The sequence below is a fragment of the Carassius gibelio genome, chromosome B11 (assembly GCF_023724105.1).
Source record: "Carassius gibelio isolate Cgi1373 ecotype wild population from Czech Republic chromosome B11, carGib1.2-hapl.c, whole genome shotgun sequence".
NCBI classification, from domain to species: Eukaryota; Metazoa; Chordata; class Actinopteri; order Cypriniformes; family Cyprinidae; genus Carassius; species Carassius gibelio.
The window spans coordinates 4,160,052-4,177,341 of record NC_068406.1 but is presented as its reverse complement, the minus strand read 5'-3'; the positions used below and the strand labels follow the sequence as shown (position 1 = coordinate 4,177,341).

General features: G+C 37.4%; 1 protein-coding gene across 7 annotated transcripts in view; it reads left to right on the top strand.

Annotated features, from left to right (window-relative positions):
- Positions 1 to 17,290, top strand: part of LOC127968142 (low-density lipoprotein receptor-related protein 1-like) — a 157,498-nt gene that overhangs the window by 2,650 nt on the left and 137,558 nt on the right. For all 7 annotated transcript variants that reach the window (XM_052569058.1, XM_052569061.1, XM_052569060.1 and 4 more), the window contains exon 2: positions 12,506 to 12,628. In XM_052569058.1, the coding sequence (XP_052425018.1) occupies positions 12,506 to 12,628 (123 nt within the window). The remainder of the gene's footprint in view (positions 1 to 12,505; positions 12,629 to 17,290) is intronic.

Sequence of the window (17,290 nt, the reverse complement as noted above, 5' to 3'; positions counted from 1 at the left end):
CAGAACTGCTTATCCGAACCAATGGGACATTACAGTGGGTGCTTTGATTGAAACCGAGTAGAGATTAAAGGGATCATTTACTCACCGTTCTATAGATCTGATCTTATGGCTTTTCTTCTCTCACAAAAGACATTCTGCAATTACAGTGATAACATATGATGACTCAAATCCCTAAAGTTGTTCATACGACCCATGCGCTATATTTCAAGTCTTCTGAAGTCATATGGTTGCTTTTTTTACTGTTGTGGTTGGGTTGAACAAACTTGAGTCCATTCAGCCAGTTTCGTTTGCAGCCAGTGTCTTTATATTTCCTGACAGGTAACCCTCCCCCCGAGGAGCTTAAGCTGATAGGAAACTCTTAATAAGAGCTGAAGAGATATTATACTATACATGTTCTGCATAGCCCAGGAAAGACAGAGAAAGGAGGAAATAAACAACGCTGAGACAGACGAGTGTGTTCCCCACCCCCAACCTCCGTCTCCTTCACTCAACTGTGAAACACATCTGGATGGGGAAAGGTCATTTGTTCGGAAGCATACATGTGGAGAGGGTGGATATACTCCTAAACACCTTTTACACATTGATCGCACCCTTAGGCTCTTCGTGCATTTGTTTTGAAAAAGATGTTTGGTGGAGAATCCTGCAATCCCAGAAATGTAAAATATAGGAAGGAAGGAAGTAGCTTGGATTGGGGAAGGGTGCATGTGAGATCTTTGAGCTGAAGTAAGATGACAGGAGAAAGACTGAGCTGCACTTCCTCCTCTTTTATCCATCCTCCCCCTTGGCTGTGTGGGTAATGTTGCATGATGTGCTTTAATGATCTTAACTAGATAATTAGGTTTGGTGTGTGATTAGGGCACTTTGTTTATTCTATAGATTTAAAGCTAAACAGAAGAAGGACAATCTGTAATCACTAGCTCATTTTGTATGACTGTGTTTCTGTAGAAAGTGAAAAAAGGAGAAATTTTGAAGAATGTTCACACTTTTCTTTTCCACACAATAACAGCAGTAATGACCAGGGACTGTTAAGCTGTAAAACACACATACACATACTCGTGGTTTAAATACAAACTGTATTTTCTATCACCCTACACCAACCCCTTACAGAAAACTACTTTTGAATTTCATAAAACATTGTTTTGTATGTTTTTTAAGTCTTATGTTTTATGGGGACACTTACGGATGACCATCTCAGCCCACAGACAGCGTTTGCCATCTATAACGTGTTAGTGAGGGTGAAAACTGTTTTACCAGTCTTCATGACAACAGAGCTGTTCTTGGAGCTCGCAGAGCTGGAAACACTGAGCTCACAGGGCCATAGCTGTCACATTACTCAGCCGCAGAGATGGAGGAAAACACCGAAGCAGGAGCTGAGGGAACACTCATGCAGTGACTGTCCTTGCGTCCCATAAACGTTGAACTGTTTGAGATTTGGGATTGTTTTTAGCAGATAAGGCTGAGGCAGGGACTGAAAAAAATGTCTTCCTTTGAAAATGGGGTGTAAGAGTAGAGTGTGCTTAGAGGAAAAGCCATTTCCCATCTCGAGACAAGACACAGCACTTCTGCAGGGTCGTGGTAGGGGGTATTGATTCCTCAAATTACCACTGATTGGAAAGAGCAAACACACAGTAGTTGCTTTGGTAACATCCACTTTACAGCTGCTGGTTGTTCTTTCCCTGTCAATTGTGATGATAGATTTGAAATTCACTAATTTTCCACTTAATTGAACATTTAAGTTAATTACTTGCATGTCTGAAATGAAATTGTAATGTAAATTAGTATTGAATATCCATTGTAATTATATAGCTATTGAGTTAACCAGAATGCAACAATCCTGTCTCTACCTGAAGTTCAATGTTTAATCAGTTGCATTTTTTTATTTGGTTTTGTGTTTGTTTTATTTTATAAGGACAGAAACTTAACATTTTGAGGTTTAAAGTCCACTGCCAGTAAATACTTGACTAGACTAGACTGGTGTCTAAACAGGAGGCTATAATAGGTTTTTGAGACAGTCTGTTGGTTCTTGAAAATCTTAAAAATTCATTGGAGTAATCATTGTTAATTTGTGATTTTGGCCCATTCTTCTTGGCTTTGGATCTGAGTGAGTCTATGCCACTGTACATTCCTATCTCACTTGTAATGTGAATTTATTTTGGGGGATTATTGTCCTGCTGACAAATGAATTTTCTCTAGACTTGTCTTGTGCTATTCTCTGTATCTTCCACTAATTCCGAGCAGTTCTCACATAGCAGATAGTGCTGTTATTTTGGGCATAACTGGTTAATTCACATAACTGGATCACAATGCATATAGTTTCAATTAGGACACTTGGAAAATTTAGATGTAACCATTCACTAGAAAAGTCTGAGTTGGGGAGGTTTTTATTTTTTTGTGAAGGCCTATGACTGGGAGCTGCTTTCACCTGGTTCTCACTGAGTACTGGGATTTTTAACATCTTATGACGACCAATTCTCCTTAATGATCCTGACATAATCATTGGTTCTGGATATTCCTTATATGTTTTCATGAGATCACGCCCAAGCAAAACAACCTGAAATCATTTTTGAATGACATCATTTTTATCTTCCATTTCCTGTGTCACAGTGACTTATAGACTACTACAAACAAAAATAGTTAGTTAGTTATGTCTTACCAATGTAATTTGAAGAGTGTGAATACCATATACATGGACCACACGTGTTCTTTTAACAGTCTGGCGATCTTGCTCTTGCCATTCAAACAGTCATGATAATGAAGTTAAAAGACTGTATACATCTTTGCCCAGTCAAAGTCAGTAAGCCAGTCATTTTATCAGACTAGTCTCATGATAGAACCTCTATGTGGAAAACGTTTGTCTCACAACATTGTGTATTTGAGGTTTAATGTGTTGCCTCATTTACTTAAGCAAATTTTCATCAAAAATATCTTAATAGTCAGTGTAAATTGTTATAATGTCAGAAAGAAAAAAAAGTATATGCTTAGCATGCAACTAAGGCCCTACCTTCAATTGCTAAAATAAAATAAAATAAAATAAAATAAACTATATTTGGTCTTAAATGGTTAAACGCTATTGGAGAAACTTACTAAAGCATTTTAAACATAAAATGTCATGTGCTGTGAACATGCTGAGGAAGAAATTGATTCATTCAGATGGACTACGATTAAAGAGAAAGCCAGATAAAACAACTCGATTTCATACTGATCTTCAGGAATCTGATATAATGGTCTCTGTGAAACGAAACAGCCTAATAAAAAGCATGCAAGATCTCACTACATTTAATATTGGCAGCAAAATCATTTTGAATATATCATGACTATTCTGTCACACTAAAGGGAATACAGGCAAATACTGATAGAGTTGTCTAATCACTGACAGAAAAGGGAGAAATCATACTGTTTGAGCTGAAGGTTTTGTTCTGTGATGGTTTTAAAAATACTAAAGCCAAATTCTATAGAAATGTAATAAATCAAATAAACTTTAAAACCCCATCAACAGATTTTCCTGTGTCATCATCTCCAGCAAAAATAACAGGTTTGTTACCTCTGACGACTCAAATAACTCATATCTTGTCAAATGATTTTGGTCACGCCACCCAACCTTACTGTTCAGTATTAATGGGGATTTTTCTTCCAAAGAAGTATATTTGCACCTTCTGGCATGAGCGTCTGTGAGACTGTTTGCTTTTTCACACCTGTTCAGGCTGCAGAAAGATATTATCGGTTATTTTTCAATTTAATTGTGGCACAAAGTTGCCAGTACTCTCCTGTGGATCTGACGTGTGTGAACCTGTGATTCTGTTGAGTTATTGTTTTCCTTTGCCCTCGGTTCTTTCCTCCTTTTCTTTTACATTGTCTCCAATTTAGCATTGTCTTCATCAGGCAGGAAATTCACACCAAAGGTGTCTCCTGTAGAAGTGTGGCAGTTATTAACAAAGAGTTATATTTATCTAGCACAAATACAACAAGGACCAATATTTTTCATTTACTAAGCTATGGTATTTATATATATTAGGGGTGTGCGATATGACGATTTTTAACCGCGGACGATAAAAATGTCTCCACGATCTGCTTTTTAAGAAATATTGTAGTATCGTGCTACAGCGCACATTCTATCGGCTGCAGTTCTGGCGGCTCCGTCGTATATTGTACAACTGCATACACCCTACACGCACTAAAGTCTGTCAAACAGGGCCTGATTATTGACCTAAGTTATCTTTTTGTCATTATTTACTCACTGTCACATTGTCCCAAACCTGTATTAATTTCTTTCTTTTACTGACCAAAAAAGCAGATATTATGAAGAATGTGGGTAACCAAACAGTTGCTGGTCCACACTGAATTTGATAGTAGCAAAAAATACTCTGGAAGTCACTGTGGACCAGCAACTGTTTGGTTTTTCACTTCCTCAAAATAGCGTTTACAGGTGCTGGTCATATAATTTATTTCACTAATTCCATTCAAAGTGAAACTTGTATATTATATTTATTCATTATTCACAGACTGCTATATTTCAAATGTTTATTTCTTTTAATTTTGATGATTATAATTGACAACTAAAGAAAATCCCAAATTCAGTATCTTAGACACCTGATGCCACATTCTAATCAGCTTATTAACTCAAAACACCTGCAAAGGCATTTAACTTGCACAAGGAGGCCAAGCCACAAAAGGTCATTGCAAAAGAGGCTGGCACACCATCCACGTTGCTTGAGGTCCAGTGTAAAGTTTCCACAGTCAGTGATGGTTTGGGGTGCCCCTGACATCTGCTGGTGTTGGTACACTGTGTTTTCTGAGGTCAAAGGTCAACACAGCTGTATACCAGGAAGTTTTAGAGCACTTCATGCTTCCTGCTGCTGACCAATTTTATGGAGATGCAGATTTCATTTTCCAACAGGACTCTGCACCTGCACACAGTGCCAAAGCTACCAGTACCTGGTTTAAGGACCATGGTATTCCTGTTCTTAATTGGCCACCAAACTCACCTGACCTTAACCCCATAGAAAATCTGTGGGGTATTGTGAAGAGGAAGATGTGATATGTCAGACCCAACAATGCAGAAGAGCTGAAGGCCACTATCAGAGCAACTCTCATAACACCTGAGCACTGCCACAGACTGATCCACTCCATGCCACGCCGCATTGCTGCAGTCATTCAGACAAAAGAAGCCACAACTAATATTGAGTGCTTTACATGCTCATACATTTCATGTTCATACTTTTCAGTTGGCCATTTCTTTGTATTGGTCTTAAAGGGTTAGTTCATCCAAAAATGAAAATTATGTCATTAATAACTCACCCTTATGCTGTGGATTAATGCATATTAGCAGGGACGGACTGGCAGGGGCGTCGCACCCGTGGGGGATGTGGGGGTTTTAACACCCACACTTTTCCCGGTGAGAGGGTTCGACACCCGCACATTTTCTGCAGTTTTTCCGCAGTTTTGCACAAACGCCTTACTACAGTCGTTCCTCCGTTTCTCTGACCGCTCTGTGTCTGCGCTCGCCGCGTCTGCCTCCTCCCCCCTCCCTCTCAAACTTGACACCGGCTTTGAGTGTGACCGGCTGATGATTGGCTGTTCTGCCTTAAGTCCCGCCTCTCTTGGGGTGTTATCGGTCAGCTCGTGCCGAGGAGGCGGGAACTTATGGTTATTTACATCCCCCTTATCCAGGTACTTTGAATGAGTGTTTATGCTTTAGAGGTTTTTAAATAAGCTTGATATGTGTTTGGGAAGATGTTCTGTTAATCGTTTTGTTGACATGTCGAGTGTTTTCGGTATTATATTTCGTTTTTTAGACTAATGCTAATTGCTATTATTGGGTTATTGTTTGCATACCTGTTGAAGAACTATGAAATAAAAGTGTATATTATTTTAATGTTTAAAAACAGTAAATTGTTACATTATTTATTTCACCAGAGAAAAAGCTTTGTGTGGGCGTTTTTTTCTCCCCTTTTCTGATTTTGCGTTTTGTTTCTCCCCTTTTCTGATTTTTTTTTTCTTTTTTTTTTTTTTTAATGTAGGATTATTTTTTTCCCAGCCCTTTTTAAGCCCTGCATTTTGTACCCCTCTGTCAATCAATGTGTTCATAATTTTTATTGTTTATAAACAAACCACATCCATCCCCCACACTTTTGAAAAGCTTGCTACGCCCCTGCGGACTGGGACTAAAAAACGGCCCTGGACTTTGACTAGGCCCGGCCCAAAGCCATCGGCACGTGTAAACTCGACAACAACAACAATAACGCCTGGCATGAGTGTCACAAGACTTTAATTGTGGCTCATGATACTATACCATCCAAAGTATAACAATAGCACTGATGTTGACTAGATGTTGAGCTGGAGTGGGTGTTCTCTGCTCTTGGTCTAAGCTCAACCAGAATAAACAAACGATGGAATGGATAAAAAAAAGAGAAAAAAAAAGGTTTTATTCCATGCTTTCTTAAAATGAATTTATAACTTAATAATCTTAATTGATGCAGTAATTAATCTTACTGCACAGATAATAATACCACATCTAAATGAAAATAAACCATTACAAATGTAACTTCTGTATTCAAAATCGGAAACAAGTTATATGAAAAAGTTTGTAAGCATTAACTGTAATGTTACCAACATTTTTAAAAGTAAATGCACAACATATTTTTTTTTATATTAGCTACTGAATGTCATTTTACAGCTAAAATGTTGAAGTTTAGCTGTTTTAACTACTGTGATCATTAAAAATGTAGCAACCTGAATATCACTTCTTAACATCATCTCTAGCAAGTACCTCTCTTTCTCCTCTCATGTTCCATACTCTGGATCTGGATCTGCCTGTAGAACCAGCTCATCTTTCTGTTCCTCATCATCACTGGTGGCATGTTGCTGCATCTGTCTGGATCACTTCACTGCTGCTAATATTTAACTGTGAGGTGCTGCTGCTGGAAAATATTGCTATATATTTCAGTTCGTTTGGGACATTTAGCGGATTCAGTTTTTTACCCGCGGCAGCGTTATGCATATTGTTTGTTTGTTTGTTTCTATGCTTCTTCTATCTAACGTTAACGTCTTTGCTGTTCGTTTCTTCCTACTCTTCCACTTCTTTTTTCTTCTTACTTTGCGGCCGCGGCCAGTGCAGTTGGCATCCAATTTAAAGGTGCATTGCTGCCACCTACATTACTGGAGTGTAAAACAGATTAGTGGAGGAAAAAAACGGTGATGACAGCATGCTTGGCAGGTGGTGGGCCGGCCCGCTGGCCGCCCTGGAGTACCGGCCGTTCTGTGATTCTCCAGATCACACAGATGGCCAGTCCGCCCCTGCGTATTAGAGATGCGAACCGTTTAAAACGATTCAGTTCAATTTGGTGAACTGAATGATTCGTTCGCGAACCAGATATCACAAACTGCTTTGTTTTGAACTCTCTCACACAGACACGGAAGAGAAGACAATGCTGAATAAAGTCGTAGTATTTGTTATTTTTGGACCAAAATGTATTTTCGATGCTTTAAAAAATTCCAACGGACCCTCTGATGTCACATGGACTACTTTAATGATGTTTTTCTTACCTTTCTGGACATGGACAGTAGACCGCACACACAGCTTCAATGGAGGGACTGAGAGCTCTCGGACTAAATCTAAAATATCTTAAGCTGTCTTACATGTTTTGAACAGCATAAGGGTGAGTTATTAATGACATGATTTTCATTTTTGGATGAACTAACCCTTTACATAATATTCTAATTTGGGATTTTCCTAAGTTGTCAGTTATTAGCATCAAAATTAAAAGAAATAAACATTTGAAATATATCAGTCTGTCTGTAATGAATGAATATAATGTTTCACTTTTTGAGTGTAATTAGTGAAATAAACAAACGTTTTGATGATATTCTAATTATATGACCAGCACCTGTGTGTTCAGAAGAAGAAAGAAACTCTTTCATATTTAAAAACAGTTTTGATTGAGTAAATGGTGGTATAAAAACAAAACACTATGACAGAATTTTTTTTATTTTTTTTTTTATTATTATTATTTTTTTGGTTGAACTATTTAACATTAATAAAACAGCTGTTGAGTGAAGAAATTTAATGCAGTTGCTTTTTTTAAAGTGTAACCCAACTTTTTAAAAAAAGTTGATTAGAGCAAAATCTTGTCTAATATAGTGAATAGAATCTATAATTATGACTGATTAGTAACACATGGGTTCACTGTTAAATGTTTTAGGTTGTGGCAACAGAATAAAACTTTTGTCCAGTCAAGTCACCTTTATTTATTTAGCGCTTTTAACAATATAGATTGTGACAAAGAAACTGAACAGAATTAAAAAGGAAAATAGTGTGTCAATAATGAAAAAAGGCAGTTCCATCATTGCTTCAGTGATGTCATCATCCAGCTCAGTTCAGTTTAAATAGTATCTGTGCAATAATTTGCATTTGAGGCGACAGCGGCAAGGAACCAAAACTCCATCAGTGACAGAATGACAGAACCATTCAGGGTTTATAATTAATAAGCAATATTTTAAAATCTATATGATGTTTGATAGGGAGCCAGCGCAGTGTGGACAGGACCGAGTTAATATGGTCATACTTCCTGGTTCTAGTAAGAACTCTTGCTGCTGCATTTTGGACTAGCTGTAGTTTGTTTACTAAGCGTGCAGAACAACCACCCAATAAAGCATTACAATAATCTAACCTTGAGGTCATGAATGCATTAATGAATGTTTCTGCATTTGAAGAGCATATGTCGAAATTTAGATATATTTTGAGAAAGAAAGATGCAGTTTTACAAATGCTAGAAACTTGCAAGGTAAGAATAGCACACCTAGGTTCCTAACTGATGATGAATAATTAACAGAGCAGCCATCAAGTCTTAGACAGTGTTCAAGGTTATTGCATGCAGAATTGTTAGGTTTTGTGTGCATCTATACTACACTAAAAAAAAAAACTAATAAAACTACGAAAAACACACTAATTGAACCAAAACAGCAGTTTTAATATATATATTTTTAGATTGCATAGGTGTTTTGATTACAGATTATATAGCCTGATGTCCTGTAAGTCTGGAAACATGCATTAAAGTTGACATTTTTTCTAACTAAAATGACACATATTGCAGTTAAGTAATTATCTTTGAATTACAGGACTCTTTAATTATTTATATAATTTTAATTGTGAATCTGTATCTGGATTGCTATCGCAGTTTAAAGTCAGTTATTCATCTGTATTTAAAAGACATTCTCCGTCATTTCTGAACGGCACACATCCCTGATTGATTGCATGTGTGACATTCTCCTCCATTTGTTCCCTTCTATTATCTTCTCTTCATTGTTCTTTTCCTTTGCTCTGATCCAATTTTCTATATTCGTAATGTAATTACAGTCACATAGCGTCTGCAAACTACAGCCTATTACTCAGAGTATTATTCACTGTTCACCTACTTTACAGACTCCAGACGAGCCAATCATTGCTCACCCTTAAGAAAAATCTGTGATTGTTTTCTTCTATGATGAATGTCTTTGATTATAGTTAATGGGATCGCTTAGTTTAATTCAATCTTTATATTGCGTTGTAGTTAGAGCTGTTATATCTTCATCTACTTGAGTTCTGAGCTTGAGTTCTACCATATGAGCTTGCTATTGTTTCTTTAACCTTAGAATACTGAAGACTTGAACTCCTAGACATGTCATCCCTATATTAGAAAAAAAGTATACATACAGCAGATAATAATAATAATAGAAAAGAATATATACATACAGCAGATAATAATAATAATAGTAATAATAATTATTTAGAGAGCGACAATTTAGTCTTTATTTGTCTTCATTTTATTATTAACTTTTTCTGACGCAATGCATGCTTGGTTGAAAAATACTGTACTTAATGAAAATGAATGACTGAAAATAACAACTTTAACATATGTGTTATTGTGCTATGTGAGCTGTGTCAAAACATACTAATACTGAGTAATACTGAAACCAAAGAGAGTGTTGACAATTTTCACCAATGTTGTTGAAGGGCTAATTTAACCTCATTTATGAGTCAGGCTTTCTGAGGATGTGTTTAAGTGAAGTGTGGCAGATAACCTCCTAACCACTTCCTCTCTCTGGCTGCTGCTGGTTATAGAGTCTGATTTATGATGCCACGTAAATGCTCTCATTCACTCCACTGCCGTTCCAGCTGCTCTTCACTTTAGCACTGCGTACACACACTTCAGTGTGAGGAGCCAAGTATCACAGTTAGCATGTGTAAAGTCACTGAGGTAAAATGAACCAGAAGAACAGACAATCCATTGATGGCGTTAAGAGTCAGAACTCTGAATAATAATAGTTAAACGCAATGATCGTTTTCACTCTCATGATCTAGACAGTCTTCTTTAGTTTTGCGGTAGTCTGCACTTTTTCGTCACTGACAGAAAGCCTCATAAAGACGGCCTTCATGTCTTCGCAGCCCTGGAATGCTCTGAAATTACCAATGGTCAGGCTTGTTTAAGAAAAATATATACGGCATAACAAATAAATAAACACTGTGTGTGTGGTCACCTTAAAGAGAAACAGACATCTGGGAACTTTTAGTGTTTAAAACTGTGTTGGTTCATTTTAATTTCCTGCCACTAACATTTTTGAAACATTTCAGAATGTTCTTGCATTTTTTTGTCAGCATTTTATGTAATGTCATTCATTAGACATCAACAAACATTCACCAGTGTTATTTTTTTTTTTTTTTTTGAGATTTCAGAAATAAAGATTACTGAAGTATATTTAACAAGAAAATACTGTTTAAGTTTTTCTTCTTCAAAATACACATTTAATTAAGCTGTTCCTTGTAATTGTGTGAGGAATTTACTAACAATTTCTGAATGAAAATTGCTAACATGGAACTGGCAACGAACACACTGAAATGAACGTGAAATTTTTGAAGAAGAAAGACTGAAATAGTAATTTCTTGTCAAATGTACTCCAGTAATCTATAACGTAGAAGAGAATCTCACTGGACATCTTTTGAGCTTCCACCCTCTTTTCCTGCAGATGGGAAACTCAGGGTTGTGGAGGAAGTAGCAGCTGATAGCCAGCTCTGCTTTCCTTACTGTTCATGTCTGGAGGTACGGTGCCGATGGCAGACTGGAGGTTTTTAGAGAGCTTTTGAGAAGGTGGTCTGGAATGAATTCGCACTTGATTCCAAATACACGACCAATGAAAAGCAGTCACATTTTTTTTTGCTTCTTATGCACCTAAACCAGAACAAGATGTGCTTTGATGGCCTCTAGACTCGTTGCATCACTGGCACTGGTGTGGGAACACTGACCCGGATGTGTGGAAGCATGCGGGTCTGACTGCAAACACGGACATTCAGGAAAAGAGCGGGAAACTGCTCAACACAGACTGCCTGCTTTTCCAGTGGCTTTGCTTCTGGAAATACTTTTCCCATTCATTTTCTCCATTAGGCATTTCAGACATTTCTTCAATAAAGTGTACTAAACCTTGAACCAAACCAACTCTGAGATGAGTTCGTTATTACATCATATTAATATATACACACTCAGACTAGGGGTACATTTACACAACAACAGTGTAGTCAGAAACAGAAAAAGTTTTCCCCTTGCATTTTTTAAAAGTTTCACATATACACAACAACATTTTCAAAATGATTTGCATTAACACGTATCCGCGAAAAAAAAAAAAATGCTGTATTATATTTGCCAGGCCAGTAGTTGGCGCTGTCACCAGTAACCAGTACCTGCAGGAAAGTGATGATTATATGTTATATATGATGCGTCTCTGCTGTTGGTTGTAATATTGGTGAAGTAAATCCACACTTTGCTGAAGAAGCGTCAGCAAACTCTTAAACAGCAACAGCAGTGCCATGTACTCCGCCATTGCTGTGTATGTTTGTTCGCACTTGCCTTTAAAATTGACACGTACTGCGCATGTCTACATACCTAACACGGCATGACGCCACAGTTTTCAAAGATTTTTGGATGTTTACACAGAAACGTTTTTCAAAAATATATGTTTTCAGCACCTAAAACGCCATTGTCTTATAAACAAACAGGCAAAATGCATAAAAAGTTCCCAGTTTTTGGCTGAAAACATTGTGTAAACAGCCCCCAGAAAAGTGACAAGCAGTAATTTACTTATACAATAATGTTGAATTCTGAAATCACACTGGGAATCATTCTATTAATGAGTCCATCAATTTGACTGACTTTTAGTAAGAGTAGATTTTAGATGGTATTTCTTTTTTACTTATTTTGAGCCATATTGGACCAGAATAGAAGTCAGACATCAGCCTGGTAAGGGAAATGGTCAGGCTGGAGGGAAAACAGACAGGCTTGGCTGCGATTATTTTGTTTTGAAACAGGCATCAGCGCTTGGCGTCCTCGTATTCTGCCAAACTCTGGCCAGACCACAAACATTCTCATGGGCTGTTTGATTTCTAATGAGTATGGACACACATGTGTCACATATATGCTAATAGCTGAATGCATTGCCGAGACACCCACTCCTTCTTTGTTTTGCCTCTTCTTTTTTGTAGCACCAAAAACCTGCAGCCCCAAGCAGTTTGTTTGCCGGGATCAGGTGACATGTATCTCAAAGGGTTGGCGGTGTGACGGGGAGAAGGACTGCCCGGACGGATCGGACGAGGCCACAGATGTCTGTATGTATCACTGTTTCTCTGGCATCAGCTGCTTTCAGGTTTTATTTGCATTTTAAACCTTGAGTGCATTGATAGTCTCACAGGGCCTGTGAATAATCGTTGCAGTATGTACAGGTAATCACTGCAGTTTTGCATTTCTTTCTGTAGCATCAGATTTTCCTAGAAAATGTCTTCGGTTTGATTGCCAGCTGGAGGCCTTAAAAGTTTGCTCTCTGTGTGCTTTGGTCTGCTCTATGATCCAAAGACACTAAACTGGAGACAGTCGATAGGTGTGTGAGTATGTCTGTCTGTGTCTTATCCTTCCCAGAGATTAGCAACAGCATAGCATCCACAGGAAAATGGTTGGATGGATTTGGTTTTTAGATTTTAGATATTTCTCTGGAAGTCCCTTTAGATTGTTTTTTTTTTTTTTTTCATGAAAACACTAAAAAGCAACAAAACGCAGCAGAGCACTTGAGCACCTGCTTTATGCACTAAAACAATTTCCTCATGCACGCACCCAACGCATATGATGAAAAAACAAAAAAAAAAAAAAAACATTTTGAGGTACTTTTTTCAAACATGTAATTATTTTTCAGTTAAGTATATTTTTTTAATTAAAAAAACAAAACAAAAAAAAACAGAATGCCTGATTGCAATTAGTTGTTTTCCATAACAAAAACGTGCAAAGTCTATTTATATTTATATGATTTTTAAAAACAACTATATTGGTCTCAAACTATATTGTCATTAATAAATGCATCTTTTGGACCTCTTTGCCATATATATATATATATCCTTTTTTTTTTTGAGAGATATAGTGGTTTGAGATTTGAATGGAATCGGATCGTGTTTAAGTCCCATCACAGGCTGTACGCAGCTGTTACGTGTTTCTGATAGGAGCTATCACTGTTTGGTTTCTGTGAGTGGTCATTCTGTTTCCCAGATTACTTTGACCTGAAGCGCACATTCTTTCACTCTTCTTGTTTAGTCTGATCAGTTCTAATGACATTGACTTAATGTAGCCTTGTTGATATCTGTTTACGCTATCAAGAGTACTAGACCTGTTTTCTGATTCCTTAAATTTTGTGCAACACAACAAATTTATATCACTGATATAAATAACACAAGCAAAATGCCTTCAGTTAACGGACAACCTCTTTCTATTATCCACATACCCACTCCAACTAGTATTTCACAGTCTGAGAAGAATATAATTGCTTTTTCCAACAAAATGAGACAGACTCAATCCACAAGAACTGTAGCAATGTCTCCAAGACACTTCAAGAGACCTGCAAAGCTACAGTACTGTGCAAGGTTTAGGCACTTGTGTAAAAATGCTGTAAAAGTTCAGTTCTTCCAGACAGACTGATGATGATGAGATCAGATCTCTGTGTGCAGCACCTTGTGAGAACAAACATCTCACTGGATTATTACAATTAATGACCAAATAATGAGTAACATTTAAACTGATATTTCCTAATGAAACACTGAATCAAAACATTGATATAACTGACTTACCATTTTTTGTTGGTGAAAATACTACTGGCCTAAGACTTTTGCACAGTACTTTATATATTTGAGTTAATAGTATTTTGAGTCCTTATGTATTAGATAATAAAAACCAGATTATATTTTGCTTTGTTAACGGAGAATACAATCTGAGGTGTCATTACCAAATTAAACATGCTCTTAAGGTCTGCTATACATCGTTAATGTATCCTGATGTACACTTGCTACAGAGCATGTTAAAACACTTTCACTCCCTTATTTGCTTACAAAATATTGTCTGGTGGCCAATTAGATATTTAGAGAGCTTTCAATTTTGCAAACATGCTTCTTTCCTAATAATGATTGCAAGTGTTAATGTACTTTTTGGCCAGAATAGTCATCATTGGAGCGCTGAGGTGATGGTGTTTTGTTTTTTTGTTGTTTTGTAAGCCAACATGTAAGTCAGCATCACCCTGGTTCCATTGACTAAGCCCCCATAGATTTTTCCAATTAATTTTGGATAATTGCAGAAAATATGCTCTAGGACTAACAAATGTCTATGATTCTTACATGTTTCGTACATCATAGTAATATTCAGAAATTAACACAAGTTTTATGAATTTTGAGGGCTAAATAATGTCAGCAGAATTAAAAAGGTAAACATAGGCTATAAATGAACTACACCATGGTCACATTTTCCCTGAAGGTTTGTGTTGAATAGTTCTGAAGAGCACGGTTATAAACACAAAGCTGTGAAATGGCTAGTAAGAAGATGAATTTAACTCTTTTGCCACGATGACATGACTTGCAGCACCATTTAGTCCCTTTTTCAAGACAAGTAGACGCGTTAAAGACATCACAGAGCAGTATTGCTGATGTATTTTATGTTGAATTAGAGAAAGCGAAGATCAATTTAACAACAGCTTCAAATCTCACGTCAGGGTGAAAGTTTTCGACTCTCAGTGTGCGAAGTATGTGAGTGTGAAGTATCTTTCCATTCACACCCTTTCTGGCAGGCCCACCTAATAGAAACGCGTTAAGCAGTAGTGTGCCGTCAGTTTATCATGGGGCGAGCGGGGGAAGGGGGCGACGTAATTAGAATTAACTCGCTACTTGAAATCTGGCCCTGGAAAACAATGGCGCAGTTCATGAGGCAGCATTAGGACTTAAGGAATGTTTGTAGTCCTTCGTCACAACTAATTACATGCTTTGAAATAATTTATCTTTCTCTAAAGAGCTGGCGTGGCTTCAGAAGTGTTGGGTAAGAGCAGAGCTGAAGTACAAGCAGTTCACAGAGACTGAATCCGCTCCATAAGAGGAGGAGAGGAGAAAGAGAAGCTGAGCTGCCTTCAGTCTGGAAGTCATTAAAACCCCGTCCAGAGGAATGGAGGAAAAGTGCTGTTTTTTCATGACCTGCTTTTCTCAGCTCAAAAGTTTCTCTCTCGCTCTCTCTCTCTCTCTCTCTACTTCTTCTCTCAACACACATACACAACTGACAACCTTCTCTTTAGCGTTCTCTATTTTTGATGTGCTACAGGGTATTGACTAAATTACGCTTTTTGCATTAAAATTAGACAGTCTTTTCTTAATACTTTGAGAGCCGATGTGACGTCTTACTCGCTGCTTTAGTAAAATGTTCCACTGCTCTGAAAAGGATGAACATTCTGTCATCGTTTATTCAACCTTAGTCGAAACCACTAGGATTTTATTGTGCCATTGAAAGCAAAAGATGTTTTGAAGAATCTCTTAGTTGCTCTTTTCTATACAAAAAACATGTTTAGTGACTAGTTACCTTGGGATTAGAATATGTGGGGAATACGTTTTACATATTAGATTGAGTTTTGTTAACATCTACACTTACCCCAACCATAAACATACCCCTTACAATATTGGGAATACAGTAATTATTCTTACAAACATTACTTGATATTGATGTGTGGATGCCCGGTAGCTAGGGCTGTGTATTTCCAAGAATTTGGCGATATGATTCGTATCACGATACAGGGGTTGCGATACGATATGTTGCGATACATTGCGATACTTTAAAGGGTAAGTTCTCCCAGACAGCAAATTTATGTAATTAATAACTTACCCTCATGTTGTTTCAAACCCGTAAAACCTCCGTTTATCTTCAGAACACAGTTGAAGATATTTTAGATTTAGTCTGAGAGCTCTCAGTCCCTCCATTGAAGCTGTGTGTACGGTCTACTGTCCATGTCCAGAAAGGTAAGAAAAACATCATCAAAGTAGTCCATGTGACATCAGAGGGTCAGTTAGAATTTTTTGAAGCATCGAAAATACATTTTGGTAAAAAAATAGCAAAAACAACGAATTTATTCAGTATTGTCTTCTCTTCCGTGTCTGTGTGAGTTCAAATCAAAGCAGCTGGATTTCCGGTTCGCTAACGAATCATTCAGTTCACCAAATCTAACTGAATCATTTTTAACGGTTCGCATCTCTAATACGCATTAATCCACAAATGACTTAAGCTGTTCACTTTTTTAATGTGGCTGACACTCCCTCTGAGTTCAAACAAACCAATATCCCGGAGTAATTCATGCACTCAAACAGTACACTGACTGAACTGCTGTGAAGAGAGAACTGAAGATGAACCAATAAAGCCCATTACAAATGAAGGGTTTGTGGGGACAAATGACTGATTATAATGACTTATACAGTCTTTTTACGTGTTGCGTTTCATATTGCGTCACGTAAACATAATACCAAGTCTGCATTTGTGATCAGAGAACCAACAAACAACAAGCGCTACTCTACACTGCTCAAAACTCACGTTTGAATCATCAGTGGTAAATTCTTTAAATATGAAAACATACTTACAGACTGTGAGTCAGAAGCACCAGACTGTCCTTGCAAAGTTGGAACTGCTCCACTTTGTAGAAACAACTCTCTGGTTCAGGAAACAGTCCTCTGTAATATGTGCTGCAAACATCTGAATATTACTGTTCTGGGACAGTGATGTAAATACAATTGAATCACTGATTTCTAGTTGTGTCCTCTTTTGATCAAACAAAGTAGTTTTGCTTTCACAACAAAACACACAGCAGCTCCACAACATGTCAGCAGCTGCAACAGGGAGAATAAAAGTTACGCCTTCTTTTTTTTACTGGAACATTTTGGTGGCTATATGCAAATCTTCCCACATTGTGATGTAGACATGATCCCTTTTAGGAG